General features: G+C 39.1%; 1 protein-coding gene across 2 annotated transcripts in view; it reads right to left on the bottom strand.

The window, feature by feature from the left end:
• Positions 1-21399, bottom strand: part of arhgap42b (Rho GTPase activating protein 42b) — a 69460-nt gene that overhangs the window by 18522 nt on the left and 29539 nt on the right. For both annotated transcript variants that reach the window (XM_084350282.1, XM_084350283.1), the window contains exon 4: positions 6712-6783. In XM_084350282.1, the coding sequence (XP_084206408.1) occupies positions 6712-6783 (72 nt within the window). The remainder of the gene's footprint in view (positions 1-6711; positions 6784-21399) is intronic.

The following is a 21399-nucleotide window of genomic DNA, read 5'->3' as shown; positions in this document are numbered from 1 at the left end:
TTCTCATCTGATTGCTTTGTTCGCCCTCATGAATAAATCAGATGCAGGAAGAGAGAATATTCTGATGCAGATTCCTCTGTGGTGGAACTCCTAACTGGCAAGTCTCACATTGGTGTTAACAGTGCTTTGATGCCAGCTGTAGCATGGGTGAGTTTGCTAATTGCTCATATAACGTAGAGAAAAACTGCAGCCAGCCCTTCTTCTAGTCAGGTGTTTCCTAATTTGCTAAAGTAAGGATGCTGAGAACAACCGTGAAGACAGCAGGAGGAATATTTGGACGCTAGCTGTACATCGCCAGTTTTGACACTGGCCCTAACGAGCCTCAGGGCCATCATTCTGAGCCTCTCATCACCATGGTAACAGATGTACGCAGCAAGGAAGGTCGGTTGTGTGTGTGTGTGTGTGTGTGTGTGTGTGTGTGTGTGTGTGTGTATAGAGGAAAGAACCCCAGATATCAGATACACTATCTACACTTCCTCACATCTGTCTTACGCCCAGGAATAATACAAACATCTAGTGCTAGCATGCCGTCACGTGCTGAATATTTCTCCACACGTTCATTTTAAATGGATCTCTGAGCAGTGACATGAAAGGGAAAACTCTGCAACCTATCTCTATGAACTCATTCGAGACAGCTAATTGGAGCAGGGGTCCAGAATGGTGATTAAATAGCAATAGCCAGGTTATTTTGATGCTCCACCACACATGAGCTGGTCTCTCTTCCACAAGGGAAGGCAGCGAGAACACAAGGTTCCAGCTTGAGTTCAGTTACTTTGCTGCAAAGCCAAGAAATGTCTCCCACTTTACCTGAAATCCCACTTCCTGAAGAGACATCACAGACAGCAAGAAGTTGGCCAATTAACACGAAATAATTACAAACATCTGCTTCTGAAGAGCTGAAAAACAAATACCCAGGCTTCTAAATAGAACATGTTTAGTGTGTGCGTGTGTGTTTGTGTGTGAGGCAAACCGCAAAGCTTTACTTAGAAAATAAACTTTTATCAGTTGATCATTGTCTCTGCTCTCTCTGACACATGATGTAAGATAATAAAAATAAAAGTACAAAATCTGCATATACTGTGCACACTCATTCTTTATTTTCTTTGTATCTGATCTGAGACTAACTCTTAAGATCTGAGCAAAGCAGCGAGGAGAGGAAAGCTGGTTTCTTCCTAAGATCAACCTTCAAAAGCTCCTTTATTACTATGTTGTGAAAAAATCTTTTGACAAGCTCTGCATGAATATAGATCTATACTGTACCCTATAGGGAGCCCTTAGGCTTCTCCCTGTCAAGATCAACCTAAACCTTGCTCTCACCACCTAACCCAAGAGATAACGAAGGCAACTTGAATCATCAGGAAGTTTTGACACATTTGGGGATTTTTTGGTTTGGATTACGTAACCGGTCAGTGTTGCTCTTTATTTATTAATTATGTTCGGGGTAACAGGAAGTTATTTAATCTCACCATTGACGTTATCAAGATATTTTAATAACAGTCAGTCAAGAGTTTGTTTTGCTTTGCGCTTAATTTCAGTGTGTGCATGCTAATGGTCAGTCTTGTGTTTATCTATGAAGAGTCTTTTCAAAACAGTTCTGCTTTATTAAACCCAAAGACAGAGAAGTTTGACAGGAAAGCTTTACTACAGATAAGGAACGACCTTAAACATAAACTCAGAGCTCAGTCTCACTTTCGGTGACAGTGAATGTACTAGAAGACAATACAATGAAACTAGAAGCCATTCTGTCAAGTTCATCCCGCAAAATGCTTTCACTGAGTCATTGTTCAACTGCAGTGCAGATAATGTCAGAAAAAAAATAGTATTAGTATAAAACCGAAAATGTGTGACAACGTAAAAACAGATATTCATGAGTTCTCAGTTCTGAGGACCAGAAAAACATGATAATGAGATTAGTTGTCCTTCAGAAACAATCATCTGTTTTGAAGATTATGTGAAATGTAAACAGCTATAATAGTAAAAAAAAAAAAAAATTCACTCTGCATTCATTATTACAAATAACACATGATAACAATAATGAATAGTACTGCTAACTTATAATGGTTTCAGACCCTTTGTCTTTAATTCAATTATATATGATGTTGCTGTTTGTATTTCTATAAAAAAATGATGCATATTGATTTCGCAAAACAAAATAAGCTGATATATTCACAGTGCATGGTTGTTTATTTCAAATAGGTAAAGACCAAACTTTCAAGGACTGCCCTGTACAATTCTGGTGACCAGGAGAAAAAGTAATTACCTTCTGAAAGATTGTTTTAATGGTGTTTCTGCTTTATTGGGTAGAGCACAGTGGAAAGGGATGGGACAGACATGAGAAAAATGCAAATAAATACATTTAATTTGCATCACCTTATTCATGCATTTTGTTGTTTTGCAGCATTCATTTAGGGTCTGACTGTCATCTGCAATGCTGTCATCTTAATTCATGTTTTCCTCACTGTTATTAGGTGAAACACTTCCTAAATCTATGGCAGTTTTCTTGTCTTATTGGCAGTGTGCACCTCTTTGATTAATCAGTAATATATTAACTGACAATCTGCAAAGTTTATTATACAACATGATTTGCATATCTCCAGGACATCAATTCCATCTTTGATCATCTGGTGTCTTAAGTGGCTGGACTCGTGCCGAATTTCAATACAGCCGGGAAAGCTCTGCTATGCTCTGCCTGTGACACACGTACAGTGTGTAGTAGTTTAGTGCTCACACGATACTAAACCTGTATCAAAGGGCCAAAAAAAATTACTTTGAAAAACTCAGCAGCAAAATCTCGTTCCAGTAATCATAGACTGGATACTCAGGATCATACTCGGGAATCCACAGACCTTGTTGTGTGACGTTTCATGAAGAAACTATTTTCTTTCTGTATCTCCATACAGAAGCAAGCATGTGTCTACTCATGGACGATAAGCTAGCTAACATAACAATTAAGGAGATCATGCTGCCACAAGTACAAGCCTCTTGTTCATTAATAGATGTGCGTTTTCTTCTGTGGGGTGATACAGAGTAGTCTGTAAGAAAAGAGCTCCAACATGAAACTGCTTACGATGTCCGTCGATTATCTTGAGTAACTGGGTCAAGACCAAATCATATCTAGGACTGATATCTGCAAAACTCAAGACCTGGTTGTTCAAGATAATCCACAGACCTTGTTGTGAGCAGTTTCATGTAGAAACTATTTTCTGTCAACTGAACTACACCCGCCAACCAGCCAGCAAGAAGCATGCATCTACCCACGGACGAGTGGCTAGCTAACAAGGCTAACTACACTAATGAAAAGAAAAAAAAAAGAAGCCATTAATGTTTACATCCTATGCCGTTACAAGCACAAGCCTCTCGTCAATGAATGGATGCACGCTTCCTTCAGCATTGTGATATGTTTATTATCTCTAGTCCTATTACAGTTTTATCTATATATGTGGGAAAAGGCAGACATCTGTATGGCCGACATCTCCAAAACTCAGCAGCTCACACAAAAACAATCCAGATAGATTTAGCAGTACAGATGTTAGTGGGAACTGTCTGCTGAACATCCCCCAAAACAATGTCACAATGTAATCATGGGATCACAATTTAATTCTACTGAAAGTTATTTCTAAAAATGGCTTTTACCCGATCCAGCTTTTAATTTAAAAGAGGTGGTTCAGAAAAGGCTTCAGTCATTTTCCCACACTTACCAAATCCCAAGGTTAATCAAGGTAACTGTTCACATTTGTATGATTGAAAGATTTTAGTGTCACCCACAGCTGGCAAGCATGTCCCCAAACCACTTTTAATTGATCCCCGTACTCCACAGGAAGTAGGTTAGCATATTTTGAGATTTCATAGCAAGAATGCAAATGTCATCTCTGCCTCTGGAGGCATAACTAGCCAAGAATCATCTGATGTCTGTGCAGCCTTTGTCGGATGAGGACAGCTCAAATTATCAGTGGCCATCTGACTCCCATCTGGGTCTGTTTGCGCTGATTCTTCACACCCAGCTAGCGGGGGACCCCTACGGTGCCCCTAATGTTGATATTGTCACAATTTCACAGTGCAGGAATGCCACCCACCAGTTGGACACCCCCTGGTACCTTCTTGAGATAGTGTCCCTGGGGTTTGTTCAAATTTCAAGGCCTTAAACAAGTCTGACAACCAACAAACACACAGATACACACACATAGTGTGGAGCCAGCTTTAGGCAATTTACCTCCAATGGTTTTAAGTTTTAGAAAGGAAATACAGAAGGTCTATGTGAGACTCCAAGGATAAGGTTGAGGTTAAAGTTTTAGGAGATCAGTTAGCAGAACAGAATAGCTGACTGTTGGTGGTAGAAAACAGGAGATAAACGCTGAAACCTGGACAGGTTTTCATTCCTTATTTCAGTTCTGAAGTATTAGTCCTGGGACATTACCAACTTTCAGCTTGCAAAAACGGATCTGAAACTGAGAAAAAAGTGAAGCCATAATTTCACTTCTACAGCCAACACACGGTCAGTCCATGCTCCAGTGAAAATACATGAGAGTTTCAACTCTTGTGGCTTTCTTGATTTGTATTTTTTTATAAACTGTGCAAAGTTTGAAGTTTTTTCCAAAACATTTGACTCAGCCTTGTGTGAAGCAGACTGTGCCTAATATGTCCTGTAGTGCTGCAGTCAATCTGCTGGTGTGTTATGGCCATGGAAGTGTTGTGCTTGTGCCTAAGAAGCTGCTACACTGGTACGTAACCTCAGTGGGATTACTCGCAGTATAGCCAAATAAGGCAAGAGCTCCCCGTTTGTCCATCTGACGTTCTCAGACATGAAGCGCAGTAACTGGAAGGGTCAGACAGCCTGCAGATCTCTCCAGATTCTCGGAAGAGTGGAAAGTTGCTCAGCCACTCGTGATGTCTGCCTTTTATCTCACTCTAGTTGGGCTAATGTTTAGTGGGGGATGGGCCGTAGGAGGAGAGAGCCATTAGGAGGAAGTGGTCGGAGAAAAGAAGAGGTAGTGGGAGTGACAGGGGTTGTGGCTTTTAAGAAACCATTTTATAAACATGGAGAGTCAGTGCAATAACACTGAGTACCATGATGGGGAGGGGAGAGTGAGGAAAAGAGATGGCAGCAAAATGTGCTATTTCATTACAGTAGATACATGTGATGGTTGAGACGTGAAGTGACAATGGTTATTAGCCTGGCCAGTAAAAAGGAGAGTGATTGATGTTCACATTTCAGCATCGAGAAGAAAAATAGTTCCTTTACATTGCAGGTTGGATTGTGAAGACACAAGTCAAGCACAGTAAAAAATAATTATTTTGCAATCCAGTGGCTGTCAAGTCAAGTAAAATAAATCAAGCTGGGTGAGAGTGTGAATTTGAGGCTGGAATGTCCCTCACAGGGGTTATGGCTATGTAAAGATGTGCAAATGATTCACAGAGTTCAGTGAAGAGTTAGCAGTGGACTCAGAAACTCAGTGGGAGATCTGTGGAAAGGCTTGAGTTCTAGGAGCTTGTTCATGTGTGATCTCACCCAGGGAATGACCACAAACAAGCTGCTGTGCTTTCATTTTATGCCTTTGCATTGGCCAGAAATGAAAGCATAGCTTGTAGCAACAAGCCCACACTGTTCTTTGCAGTCAACTCGGGCTCAACAACATATCCATGGTGGAACCAGGATGCCTCCAAGCAACACTCTGCTGAACCCCTACTGATATCAATCCTCTGTATCCAATAGATTAGGGAAGAATGCATTACATGTAACAGGATTACAGTAATCTGATTACAAAAATGGTGAATCCAATATAGTAAATTTACAGTAATCAGATTATTAATGCATTAAAAAAGGCAGCAAAGTCAGGAGAGAACAGCAGTGTTACTGAAGTCTGCGACAGACAGGTCTCGCACATTTTCATCAGGGCTGCACGATGATGGTGACTTGCATGATTTGTTGAAGTCTGTACCAGACAAACCTGGAGAAGATTTGTGGGCCAGGGCATCTTTGCAGCACTACAGTACTTCTTTATAATGCTGTTCTGTCACATATTTTATATTAAGGTTTTATATTTTATATTAAAAACAAAAGCGTTAGTAAGGTAATAAGTCCCTTATAAGTCCTAATTAGATGCTTACAGTCCTCACTACAGGGGCCCTGGTTTGATTCCAGCCTACACCATGAAAATCTGGTAAAGATTTAATAATGACATGATAGGTTAAGTAGTTATACTAGTTAAATGAGAAAGGTCAATAAATGTGCTTGTAATACTATCATACACAGCTAAATGTCTACAAATAAACATGTTTATGAGGCTATTATTGACTCATAATGTTATTAAGCAATATAATATATCTATTATCTGAGTCTTAAGACCTTAACATAAAGCGTTCCTATTTTATTTTTTTATCAAAAAACCATATTGCGAATTTCATCACATCGCATTTTCAAATCTAATATGTAATTTGTAAAATATAATTTCTGTCAAACTGTTTGCAAAAGACAGATAATTGCTTGGTTCAATATGGAGCTTAACATAAACATAAATCAACTCACATTTTTAATTTCTTTTAATATCGAGTCTGACAGCCACTTCTCTTTGCAGTGTCGCATGTTTCTTTTAATTAATGATTTCCATACTGTGGGTGAGATGAATGGGGTGAAGACGAGAGGTGAGAGTGTCAGAACACATGGAATATCTTTGCTGTTACAATCGCTAATTGTGTGCGTAGGTGGTCTCTTACCTTTGCAGCACCGATTTGCTCCTTCCGAAACTTTTCCAGGGGGGTAATCAACACATCATCTGCATTCTGAATCTGATGTAAAAAAATAAAGAAAAATACAGACAGATATCAGAATGGAAGATGCAAACTGACCTTCTGTCACCTTTTGAATAATTTAAAATGACTATTAGAAGGAAAAATATCACAAAAACCTTTAATCTAGCAGTAGTCATTCAGTTTTATCACAATGGTCTTGATCTACAAATGTGCCAGAAAAGTGTATGACACACAGGAAATAATAGCACTGAAAATTATCCAACCCAAGTCAAATACAGATACATTGAGTCCAAACACAAGTGGAGTATAGAGCAATCATATTCATTAATATCTCTTAAGCCAGCGACAATGAAAAATGTGTTACTCTGAGGTACCCGAAAATGAGTATCACAGAGATAGGAGATAGAGCACTCAACAATGGCTCTGCTAGATAGAAGAAAATGGAGCTTTTTTTATGTGAAGCACCAGCATTGTCAAACCTCGCTGAAATATGACACAGCACGGCAGAGGAGGGAGCTTTACAATTGCAGCCTGCAATGCATTTAAATGTTTGAGGTATGTCTCCACATATTGGTGACCTCTCCTGCGTCATGACCAGAGTAAAAGGTCTCTCCTGGAGCCTCTTCCTTCTCATTCCAGACAGAAACAGATAAGGTGAGATATATTGTGCCAATTACAGTCTGCGCTCAATCCCTGCGAGTGAGCGTTTCGGAAAAGTGCCATTATTAAGGTGCCTCTGAATTTCCCGTGGATGGGCTTTCATCCACTGAGATCAGATGACATCAGACCGGAGGGCTGCTCTACAGGAGGCAATGTCACAAATGACATGGCTCTTAGGTTGATTTAAGGTGTTATTCTGTGCGGTGAGTGTATGTGATAAACTAAGGGCTGAGCTCTATAATACATCTATGATACCAGCACTAATTTAGAGGTGTCGGCTCAGATGGACTATCAGCTCTCCAGCTACAGTCCTCTGAACACAGACACACACACACCGTCTCGGGATAGAGTTTTTGTTTTGAGCCATTAATCACAGCGCATTTTCATTGTCCCAAAATAACCCTGTCAGCTCCATCAGCCAACCAGAACGAGTGACTTCAAAAGAAGCTGCAATCTCCCCGAGCCCGCAGTGTTTCCTACATGCACTGCTGTGACATGTTGTAAGCTTGTAGTGTAAATGTGTAGCTTTGTTGTAATAATGCACTTTAATTACACCGTGATATTCAAAGTCCTTCAAATACAGACAGACATTTCACACTTGAAATAATCTTGTTCACACTAGGTGGTTACACTGTATTACAACTGTAAATATTTGCCGTCTTGCTGTTTTCTATAGGGCTGTACTGACTGTGAAATTCTGGTCTGATGCCGATGTCGTTTTTTGTTGTTGGTAATTTTGTTTTTGTTGTCATTTAATCCCCTTTATTGCCATTAATAGTTTTAAAATCATTCAGCCTTTCATTACATTTGATCATAGAAATTCATGAAACAACCTTTAATATATCCTTTGTTTAAATGAAAAAGATTCTTATTTTTAAAAGTAACTGCTTCACAAGCCTTTTTAAACCTGCTTTACAAGAATTTTTTAGTACTTACATAACCTTACAATCTGATGGCAGGTTTCATGAGCCAGTTGTTCAGGAATGAGCCAGCGCCACACTGATGTGACACATCAGATAAACATCAGCCACTGCCATCTGTGAACATCAGCTTATTTATCGACAGGCTGAAAGCAGTCAACAAGGCATCGGTCGATGCCGATGTTCAGCACATAAATTGGCGATTCCCAAACATGCGTAGTTGACTGAAAAGCGAACAGTAAACTGAAATTTAGGACATTATGAATCATGAATCATCATTTTGAACCATGACCATAACCCGACAGGTGCAACACTGCATAATCGTTATGCTGAAATGATTAATTGATCAACTAATTTAGTTTACTTTTGATAACTGTAATTTATTAATACCAAATATTTGTTTGCAAATACAGTATAAATATTATCTTGCATGCTCCTCTCATAGCACATGTAAATGTATTCATGGATTTATTGACTGTCATATTTTTGTTTTTGGTAACTTTGACAATTACAAAGTATGTAGGATTATGCAATCATTTGACTTATCAAACTAAATAATGAACTATTAATTACAGCCCTAAGATGCCACATAGGTTGACACTCTTCTCTCTCCCTACACTGTAGAAACAATTTTAGATAAGGTGTCACTTTCATCACATGCACTGCCGGATGGCACTGAATTTCACACGAGAGGGTGTGTACTGAACAGTCAATGAGCACTTTCAAAAGACAGTAAAGAAAAGTATTATACATAATCTGTTGCTTGCTCAGACCTGTATGACTGATGAGGTAGTCACTAGATGGGTTTAAAAGCATTGATAAAGCATATGGAAGAGAGCACTTGTGTAAGATAAACCAAAGCAATTTGGCTACAAGTGAAACTCCATTAGGAGCGTAGAGGACGTTTGGCGGACATCAAATCTAGCTCTTCTAATCCTCCAGTCATATCAAAGTCATCATGTTATCTACTGTGTCAACAGGGAGAATTATACTACTCTGCCAGTGTGATAATGTCATTTCCTCTGTCTTATCTCCTACGCTTTCAGTCTAATTGAGGCTGCAATATTACCATGCTTTAAATGTAGATTTCTAATGCCGTCAGCTTTTTCCATTCTCAGTTAAATGGACAGCACAATTAAATAAATGGCACTGTAAGCTTTGGGGATTATTGTCCAATATTTAGAATTGAATGAAAGAAAGAAGAAAAATCTTTCTAGTTCGTATCTGGATTTCTGTTGGGTTGGTTGTTGAGTTAAATCTTATTTCAGACTATTACTAGTACCTGGAACCTGACTTTGTATGACAGATGGATGTTTTAGGACCAAAATCTGACTTAAATTTACACTGAAATGGAATAAGAACATACCAATTGTTCATTACAAAAGATTAACAGTGTGGTAACTTGAAGTGGCAATTAGAGCTGCAACAATTAATCAATTATTTTGATAATTGAATACTCAAGCAATAATCGATCATAATAAGAAATTGAGAAATTCTCTGATTCTCGCTTCTTAAATGTGAATATTTTCTGGTTCCTTTACTCTATGTCAGGTTGACACTATGAATTTTATAGACCAAACAACTAATTGATAAATCAACAAATGAATCAACAATGAAAATAATCATTTATTGCAGCCCCAGTCACAATCAGTGCACATTACATCCAAACCCATTAATATCCAAACCAGTGCAGAATATAGACGAGAGATAATCAGCATGTCAGGATTTAAAATGCTCAAAACCTCAGATTAGTTTTGATTATTAATTTCCAATAAGCTGATTCAGATAATTATTCTTGAAGGAGGCCAACTTATTTAAACTCAACCTATTACTTTCAAGCTGGCATTGTGCCGAATGCCCTCAGCAACAGCCTCTCAAAACAGGATTAAATCCATATGAGCGAGCACAGTGTGATGCTTGAAAGGATGCAATAGCGCTAAGCAATTTCATTACCAGATAGGGGGAGGAATGTCAATGTGCTGTATTTCCCTTGCTCCTGCTTTTACCAGTCCAAATATCAAGAGGATCAAAAGTCTCGCTCTAAAGGTTAATTCGCAGAGACAGAGCAGAATGCCACCAAAGCCGAGCCAAATTGAATAGAACAAAGTGTACCAATTGAATTTTGCCTTTGACACCTGTCAAAAAAATATCTTTCGAATTTTTAATGTGAATGTCCCCTTGAAAAAGTTTGGACATAACGAGTGTCTACCTCATCCATCCATTGAATTAAATGATGGATTTATTCACCTTTCGTACACCTTTCATTCAGAGCTTTTTCAAACACATCTATATTCTGTTTGACAATATCTATTCAAACAGTACATACATAAGCATAACTCACAGAGAAGCCTACAGATGACCATCTCACAGGTAAGCTTTTGTTACCATAGCATTCATTAGTTCACGAGGCTCCATCCATGTTGTTTATTTTGCAAATGTTTACATTGTAAAGAATATTGTGTTTCAGATCTATTGGAATGGCTTTCAGTTGCAGTATACATTACTGCAGATTGTCACATTAATTCCTGGTGACCTGTTTGTGTTTTTCTCTTCTCATATGCCTATAGGTTATAATCATTGTGGCATTTAACTGCTTTAATTCCCTGGTTACAGTATGTGAGTCTATAACTGGGTGATAAATATCATTTATAGTCTTTTTGCCCGTTCCGTTTTGACAACGTCCTCACAATAAACAGGCAGCCTAATCCACCTGAAGCCCTGGCTCTGCAGTGCAAATCAACTGAATCTCTTTGTACATCAATACGCACAAACACATGCATGCACACCACTCCTGCCATTCTTTGCTGGTTGAGGAGGCGTCATAAAAGCTTGCTTGCTCACCATGTTGCACTATCGTTCAGATGAAAAAGCACATTTTTTTTGTTGTTGTTCACTCTCGCATACAATATCCAGGCAAACGTGGATTCGGGCAGTGAAGAGTGTTGTGGAAAAAGGCAACTCGGCTTTGACAAGTGGGTGTTTAATCGTTCTGTGCTCGCCAGTTAAAATCTGCCATGACAATTTTGTAAAAGCCTCTAACAGAGAAAGGTGAAAAATTCACTGACATTTCTAAGGTACAATAAATTAAGAATTCTGATTCACATGAACCGATGACATTTAATTTCAATATATCCCATTATTTTCTGTATGTAACACAACCGTTTCTATGGTGTATTTATAGGAACAACCAGGCTTTTGACAAGTATTGATTTGTTTTGATATGTGGTTTGTACAAGTGGAAAATATAAAGCCTCTGCAGAGACAAAACTGCAATTTCTTTAGTCTGATGCTAAACAAGTTATTGATCTCAGAGCATTCAAAACACCACAAGTATACTGAAGTCTAAGTTTACTTTAAATGTACAATATAGTAGTTTTAGTAGTGTATAGTGTTGTATGAGATCCCTCAGCTGCTCAGAGCCACCCAGCTCTGGAGGAGAGAGTCAGGTGCATAGCCAGACCTTCTGGAGGAATAAATCCACACACTCTCATCGGGTTTCTGCTCTGATCTGGAGCCCTTAATCGACGGGAGGAGAGCTCAGAGATTACTTTTTAATTTCTGGGTTAAGAAAGTGGATTTATCTTCACTCCTGCTTATCAACCTGACTGCAGCAGAGATCTGTGGAGGTGACCTCCATTGTGGGGCTACGGTTTATGATCTGTAACGTTGACTGGCGACTGGAGCTGGAAGGGAAATGTACTTTACTTTACATGAACACAATGTTACTGAGAAGAGAGGGGGAGAAGGACAGGGAGGACGGGGCTCTGGTGAGTGCTGAGTTTAGTGAGAGCCTCAACTTAATTCAAACATACAGACACACACATCCTCGCTGCCTGCCGTTGCTCACTATCTTTGGGCTAAATGTACAGTAAAGTAATCTGTTTTTTTGGGGCGAGTAAACACTGCATGAGTAACACAAATATACACAAATGATCCAACGTTCAAACTTACTTCGCTGGAGGTGAACACACTATTATCTCCAACTCTGTCCCATAAGTATTAGCAACAAGCGACCAAATGAATCGCAACATTACCTTTAGTAAAACTGCAGATTTCTTTGGGTTTGAACATTGTTGGAAACATTTGGGAAATGTAAGTATAAAACTCAACAACATATATAACAAAGGTCGAGTCATAATAGACATTCTGATGCAGAAATCTCACTTAATATACCTTTAGTGCTAAAAGTGCCTGCTTTGTAATTCTGTTCTCCTGTTAAATTAATCAAGAATATTCTCATGAACACTGTCCATGTTTCCACCTTGAGACCATAAAGAGGTCTCTAGGTGATAAATATTAAATCATTGATTTAACTATGCATACTGTGAGTGGCCTTCATTCTTGGAAGTGATTACATCTTCCCATTAGGTCCTCACCTAAGTTTAGCTGCCATGTGTGAATGATCAAATGTCCTTCGGGACTGAAATGTAGCTGATTCAAATGAAAATTTGTGTCAATTTATTAACTGTCTAAATCCATCAGTGAGACACGTGTAGCAGAGGGATGTTAATAAGTTCTGCTGGTAAAGCTTCAGAATGGGAAAACATGGGTTTGTTTTCCTTACGTGACAAAGGCGGTCTGAGTGTCGGACATCTGCACATCTTTGCCTTGAGTTGTATTACAGCTAATGATAGCCGGCAGCATCAAATAAAACTATCAGCAACACTTGCACCAATAACCACAATGACAGCAGCGGCAACCAAAAGGAATTACCCTAACTAATTAAAGTAGGTGTAAGCAAAGCCCCCACAACCTAATTAATGTGCTTAATGCATAATAAACATTATTGCTCTCATCATCATGACAGAATGAAACATCCCATTTCATGCTGACGGTGTGATATGACCTTTATTGAAAGAGGGGAGTGCAATAGCTGTGTGCTTCAGTCACTTCTGTCTGCAGATTGTTTTGGACGGAGGAGTGTGTGTGTGTGTGTGTGTGTGTGTGTGTGTGTGCGGCGGGGGTAACAATCTCATTGCAGAGCTAAATCTTTATCTGGTGCAGCACTGGCACCTGCAGCAAGCTGAAAAGTCATCCTCCCCCAACTTTTTATGAGCTATGAAATAAAAACAAACCTTCTGCAGACAGAGTCACAGAGCAGTGTGAGAGGAGATGTGACACATTTGCCCTACACATTTCATCGGAGAGTAAGCTGTTAAGCAAGGATATGAAGCAGCCGCCGCTGAAGTGGAGACAGTAGCTGGCGTGCCGGTCCCATGAGGATTTTCTGTTGTTTGTTTAAAGTACAGTTTGGTTGCCTCTGATATACTGTAATGCTTGTTGATACCACAGTTTAAGGCTGCTGTAGAGTGGTTATGTATGTGTTTATCCTTGTGTATTAGGCTGCTGCTTCGAATGACGAACCGTGGTATGCAATGATCTGTCAACACAGACTTTAAGTACCAAAGTTTGAGGCATGAAAATCATAATTTTAGGGTTTGTCGACTGATCTAGCTAAAACCACGTAGCTAACTTTTCATTAAATGATCTATTTCTTTAAAGTAAGATGATGTCTAATGTTAGCTCTCAGCTCTATGCAACAGGAACCAATCTTTTTCTTAGATGTTCCCCCTGGAGGGTAAACAGTTCTTGACTACTGAGGCAACCTGTTGCTGCAGTTGTTACTCAAGGTTCTGGATGTTACTGTTTGTTTACTTTAATGGACACGATGAAGTCACCAGGACAATAAATGAACTAAGTGTTCAAATGTTAAGTTTGTCTCGCACTTTGATTCAGAGATTGTAATAAGTGCATTAGTATCCAGGTGCAGCACCTCAGTGGGTTCAGTCCAGTCTCACACCAAAGTCTGTCATAGACCCACCAGCTAAAAGAGCAGGGGGCGACAATGTTGGGAGCAAAGCACAGAGCGTCTGCCTAATGAGGAAGTCGGGAATAATAGGTAGGACAGTTGTAGGACCTTTGGCTAGGAGAGCAGAGGTAAACAGCCAATAGTCAGTGGCAAATTAATTAAGCAGTTTTGGTGCCTAAACCCAATAGGGATGGGTAATAGGGATGGGGATATAAGATTTTCGTTGCATATCGAAAAAAATCAACAAATTTCCACTATCAGGATAATCATAAATAGCTTGATTTATTTTGAACTGCCACAGAGGGGGCCTACATCTTTCCAGTTATTCTAAAATCCAAGAGGCTCAGCTTGCCTCTTGTATCACACTATGGATGCCAAACTAAAGAACAACAGGGAGATGAGATGCCCATCATTTCCTTATGATTTATGGTTACCTTATTAACGATTGTTAAGTTCTTCTTCACAAAAAATTTAATTCACTAAAAAATATCTTTGTATCTGTATGGCAATAAAAAGTAGGATTTTAGGAGTTGTAATCATACCTTGAGGATTATTGGAATAATATTGTGAATAGCAATTATTTTGTCCAGGATAATCGTGACAAATATAGTGACAGTGACATGGTGGACCAGCGGATCTATTACATGATTCGGCATGATACAGGATAGTTTAAATTGTAATCGTAGCCTTTTACACCTGGCAATAATTTTGAAGATTCCAACTCTGTGTTCTTTTTTTTGGTGATTAGGTGGTTCTGTTTGCATTTGAATCACAAAACACCACACTTTTACAGCCCTTTTAAAGCCATTTTCTTTTGACATGTTGACTACCCTGCTTTGTAATCCTGTGTTCATGTATTTTGTCAACAACAGTACAAAAATTATTTTTGGTTGTCTCGTAGTGAAACCTTTGTTGTTCTGAGCAGATAACCTTGAAGCACATCACATTGAGTGTGTACACAGCAGGAGCAAATGACAGCAACTTAAAAATAGTATCATTATTTACACATGACACATGTGTGTCACAACAGGAAGCTGTGCTGTCAGTCAGGTGTCTGTCAATTTGGAAGGAGCTATTGCAAAAGTACATCTGTCCTCCAAATGCATTTCCACTGCACTGAAACTAAACATTTACAACACCAACCCAACTGTCATCGTAAAAAATTAAATTGGATCCTAAAAAATGTAGCTAGCTGTCAGTAAGTTAGTAAAGCTGGCAGGCGGAGTTTACTGAGAACCCTGAGTGAGCGAGATAATTTGTCTGCTGAAGTAACATAGATATTTAAGCACCATATTTCATGTATTAATTAATGTATGCCTGGTGAACCTTCAGGCTGATATATCGGAACATAAAAACTCTCGCCTGGGAGAAGTATTTCAGCACGCCCGGCTCTGTGGGATCCAGTCCCTCCTTAGCACAGACGAGTGACAGGAAATACATTATGTCAGCAAACAGCCTCTGCTAGTGACTGCCTAAATGCCTTTTTCCTTTCCACACTTTCGAAGAAACAGCTGCCTTCAGACTGACGGTTCGCATCAGAAGAGAAACTGCCTTCCATCAGAGGAATCTGTGACCTCGCCATCCTGAAGTGACACGTAAAAAGCAGAAAGCAGAAAGACAGCGAGAGCTGCAAGAAGAAAAGGAGTCACTGCAGTGCAGCATGAACAGACTTAACACAGTTGCATTCATCAGCTCCAGTGAGGTTTGTTTTAATGGTTTGTCTCAGCCAACATGTGATTTTGGGGATACATCAGGAACGCACTGAGTCAATATGACTTGCTTTGTTGTATTAAGTTTGGTCCGCCAGGAAATCTGTAAGACAGAAGGTGTTTTCTTCTTTGCCTGAGGTTGAGAGCAATGGTTTGAAATCGGATGGCAGGGTCATAAGTCTACCAATATTGGAGCGAAGTGGTTCGCATTAAGTTTGGAGTGAAGTCATATTAGATGATCATGATGTGCACTCCCAGAGGCTACGACCACCACTGTAGGCATATGCTAGAATTTGATTGGTTGATTTGAAATGAAAACCTAGTAACTACCTAACTAACTGTCAACTGGTTTTAGTTAAACATGTGAAGAAACATTAACTGGCAGACTAACCCTGGCTTCTGTCATCTGTAGACTAGCGGTAAGGTTGCTGGCATGAGTAACTACAAAATGGGTGGTTTTTATCATCATGTGATTTGAATTTCAGCCAAGATATCCCATGAAAATGTCACCATTAATGAAATATTTTGTCTGCAGCAAACACAGCAGGAGGCTGGAGAAGTAGAGCAGGAGGATGAGGAAAAAGGTGCATCTTCAGGGTTTTATGTGAGGTCCTAATTATGAATTATAGTTTGGTATTATCGGCAAGCATCAGCATTAAAATTGGTATTAATATGTACAGCAAATATAACCTTTGAAAGACATTTTGGGGGTGGTTGTTGTGTCCATAACACAGTCGAGATGAAACCTAAGCCCTTGCCTGAGGGGCTTTTCATTTTTAACAAATTCTTTTTGCATGAAGTGAGAGTTACACATGAATTAGACTCTTTACTTTAAAAAAACCTCAGAGCCTAGATTGACATAACAAACACTACATGTAAGTCAATGTAATGTAATTTAGATGTACATACTCATATGTATAAACTCACATTTATGTATTGTTAGACTGAATTTCAGTTTACATGTATATCTTGCACGCTGGCCAGTATTTCTTAAAAAGTAACAATAATGTAAACATGTTTAATATATACCACATTATATCTCATTAAGTTTAATGTTTTCAGTGTACGAATGTCTGTGATTGAGGTGAATAATGATATACACAGTGATATCTCATGATAGCTCATGCTAGCCAAGGTTAATTTTATCTGTGGGAGGGATAGCACAAAGGTTTGATACTGTCTGTTCCAAATACTTTTCAGACTTTCATTAAACAAGCCACCACGGATGTTGCTAAGAACAATGACTGCCTTTATTTCACACTGTTGTTTCAGGGTCAACGGGACATTCCTCAGTTCACAGGCCAGCACACAAGTTACCCACAGAGCGGAGTTACTGTACTGTTAAATCCTGAGAAAACAGCAGCAGCATATGCCTCATGCCAGACAGAGACACTTTTTACCATTTGGTTTCAGTTCCGTGGCATAGACAAATTATGTGCAATTGTATGTGTTGAAGGCTGCTGAAGGAAATGTAAACCAAAGGAAAACTTTCAACGTGGGAAATAAATGCAGTGTACTGAAGAAAATCAGCACTTAAGGGACTGTTGTTCATCTCACAGTAGAGCAGGAAAAGGAGACTGGAATTACAAGATTTATCTTGCACATATTACTGAGAGAAAAATAAGGATGCTATAGCTTGTTGAATATTACCACGCTGTCTAGAATTTCAGAGATAGCGCTGAAGCTCTAATGCTTTCCCAACTTGTTTTTCTCTAACATAAATGAGGAAGAATGAGATCCAATAGTGACTGAATGTCATTCCTATTTATTAGAGTCACTAATGAGCTGAGAGTGCATTGAACACAAATATTTTTCCATCCGTCATAAATGACATCCATCATTTTGTTCATATTTACAAATAGTTGAACGTGCAATAAATAAATAAATACTCTGAACACGTCCAGATGTGTAAATCTAACATGGTAACCTCTTATAGTAGCCTGGCATAGCTATACCAATTAGCAATTTCCAAGGGACATTATCGACACGGACCAAAAATGCCTCTGGATGCAATTAGATATACCTACAACCAATTAGAGCAAAACACGCGAAGCACAGATAAAATGTGAGCTTGTTAAGTCTCACTGAACCAGTTTACTACTAACGTTAATGTAAAGAGCAGCGTGAATCGCAGCCTGCTGCTTTGTTTGTATTGGCTTTGTTATAATTCCATCATGTCAACACTACAACTACCAGCAAGCTTCTGTCCAGCAACCTAGCATCAAGGTAAACAGTGTAATAAGCCAGCCGCTCCACCATTTCACTGTTTTGTTTGGCCTTGGCTACCCATGAAAACATGGTGTCTTTCCATGGTCAAGTTGGCAATTAGAAACATGGTGGTTACACTTTTAAATTTAGGCACCAACAGTACTTGGTTAGGTTTAGGAAAAGATAAAACTTTATCTTGAAATAACTGCTTCCTTAAAACTTTTTCTTTGAGTCACCTGTTCAAGCGGTCAGTCAGTAGTGCCCTTTCCTCACAAAAGTCAGAACAAACTCTTACATTAGGGCCTTGTACAGTATATCTAAATATCTATATCGGTATGTCATTGAAGCTTTAGCAATTATGTTATTTCTCACCTAAATAAACAACCCAGGAACTGTGACACCATCATACAAGGGAACACTTCTACTTCAAACCCACCTACTGTAGATAAATGGTTGTGACTGGCCAGAATACACCCGGTTGGCTGGAAATCTGTATGAATGGTACAGGGGCCAGATGCATCTGTCAGAGCAAATGAAACATGAGCTTGCAGATTTGTCTGGTTCCCCAGCTACTCTTTCAATGAAACAAGATCACATTACAAGAGTATCGCAGGGAATAAGAAAAAAGGCACACCACTGGAAATATCGATAACCTGACACTGACCATTTCCTTGAAGAATCTGAATGTTTTTTCCATAAATGTTCATGCTTTTACTTTTTATTTATGTAATTTTATTTATTCACATTTCTAATTTGAATACAGCTTTACAGCCTTTTAGATTGCTACACCTGATTTTTTTGGTTTGCTTTCAATGAAAAAACAACAATAACAACGACAGGAAAACACAATCCGTCTTCCACTGCAGCCATGAAAGGCTTCCTCCCCGGGGGTTATGATCATCACTCCAACAGCCACAACATCGGGGCACTGCCCTTCCACTCCTAAATGCCATCCATGCTCAGCAGTGCTGAACCTTCTCAATCCATGCAGAACTTGAACCACTTTCACTCTTTTTATGCTGCTGAAAGGGTTATCAGCAGGGGAATTATACCAGGAATCTTTGTAAAAAGATAGTATATGGGAAGTCTTCCCATGGAATAACACACTTGGGTAGTTGGTAAGCCAATCACAAAGTGCACAAGCAAGTAGATTTCAGGCCTGGCCACCTGCCAAGCCAACAGACAATAAAACGTGTCAAGCTTGACAAGGCCTGCAGAAATTGTGCCACTGGTTGGAGTCTATCCTGTGCAGCAGACGCACCTTTGATATACAGGATGCTAGTTAACATTCCACAAAGGACAGAGCGCTCGATTTGAGACGAACAGGTTTCCTTTCCATTTGCTTTGAAATGTCTGGGTTTTAGTGATTCTTATCTGTCTGTGCCCTTCTATTTTTAGTCCACAGATTCAGTCCAGATGTGAAATGGGAATAAGGGGGGGATGGGGGTTTTATGTCAAGATCTGCTACTGAAAGTTTGCACCCCCTCAGTGTGACAAGTTTCTTTTTGCCAATACATGGTTATGACTGCCACATCTGTCTGCCGTAATCTATTAGCACTAACAAACCTTACAAATAGAAACACCATCTGGCAACTATTGTGGCTTAAGTATAGCAGAGAATCAAGTCTCAACTGGTATAATGCACAATATTTCATGTTTTGAGGGTAGTGTGCGTCCCTTGTTAAGAAGAATTTTGTACATTTGGTGAACATGTGTTGGTTTGAGGTGCACTAATTGAGTTCTGAGACCAACTGCCTTCAAATTACACAAAGACCAGAATGGAACCTTCTGGTCATCAGCACCAGCCAGATGTCGACACTACGACAGCACCGATCCGGAAGAAAACATTCAAGGAATTTCCACTTGGTGCTCTCTCATGTGACAGTCAATAGATTTTTATTTATCTTTTTAAGAAAAAAGGGGTGTTCAGTGAAAAGTGTTCTGACAAAATAGGCTTTTCATAACTTGAACAATATTTGAGTCAAGGACTGACAGCTGAATATGTGTGTTTGGCACCTGTCTCCCCTGACAATCACACATACCTCAGCTCTACGTTGTAGTCTGTATGCTGTCATCCTTGATTTTGTATCTTTATACCTCAATATGAGACACACCGTCTGCTGCTTGGAAATGCAATAATAACTTTCACTGATACAGCTGTCAGAAACCAGCACACAAAGCAGGTAAAAATCTGAACCTGGAGAACTAACTCTTCTTTCCACTTCAGAATAAATATCAGAGGGGAAATAGATAAAACAACCGTCTACACAAAAGTTACTTTGTCGCCTCTCTGTTGTGACTCTGCTGAGCTTCCCTGCATCTTTAGCAAATCTAATGAACACTGTGTGGATAGAATATTATCTCCAAAGATCGCGCTATACAGTAAAACATGAATGGTTTAATAGCTGTAGAACAATATACAAGTTACCTGTTTGGCAGCATCGAATGGGCTATTATTCAATGCGCTTTAGAAAAGGTTGCATTTTAGGTTGGTGCAACAATAAGCTCATGATTGAAAGACAGATCTGACATTATTTACTTTATAAAACATGAACATGTCTAAACATGATCTTACAAGATGCTGATCCTAGTTCTTTGATATCCGCAAAATTATAGGGTATGCAGGGTGTAGTTAGTGTTTGCTCAGTTATGTCATCATATGAATTAATGCGCTGGGTCCTTTTAGTGTTAGCAAAATGTGGACTCAATCTGGAGGCCTCTGTATTTCTGATATTTTAAAGCCAACTTCACTTGATGTTTAAAAAAATTCCAATACGAACAACCAATCACAGTATTTTCTCAACTTATTCCAATCAGAGTTATGACATACAGTAGCAGTAGCAGGCTGGGAAACAAATTATATAATGGAAAGAAGCCCACAGAACTTGGCTACCTTAGCAGCTCTGACAGCTGAAGCGTAGTTAACCACATACAGTATTCTGGAAAAATGCTTTCTTTGTTTTTCAGTTATGAATCTGTCAAATGATGAAGGTTTCCCACTTTCCAAACTCTGTCTACTGTTCATCGTGATTCCAGGGCTGCAACCAATGTTATTTTTATCATCGATAAAATCTGCCGATTTTTTTCACAATTAACCGATTTGATTCCTTTGTCCAACCAGCGGTCCAAAACCCAAAGACCATCATAAACGATAAAATCCAAGAAAATCCTTTGTTTAAGAAGGTGGAACCAGCAAATGTTTGACATTTTAGCTTGAAAAATTACTGAAATGATTAATTGATTATTCACGTAGGTGCTGTGCATGAGTTTCTGATCTCCAGTTTTATGGAAGTTTAAATGACTACGGTGGAATAAGGGCAATTACTGCAAATTTTTAATGTTTATG

This window comes from Pagrus pagrus (genome assembly GCF_965226575.1).
Source record: "Pagrus pagrus genome assembly, chromosome: 4".
NCBI classification, from domain to species: Eukaryota; Metazoa; Chordata; class Actinopteri; order Spariformes; family Sparidae; genus Pagrus; species Pagrus pagrus.
The sequence above is the reverse complement of the archived record's forward strand: the minus strand, read 5'-3'. Positions and strand labels throughout refer to the sequence as shown.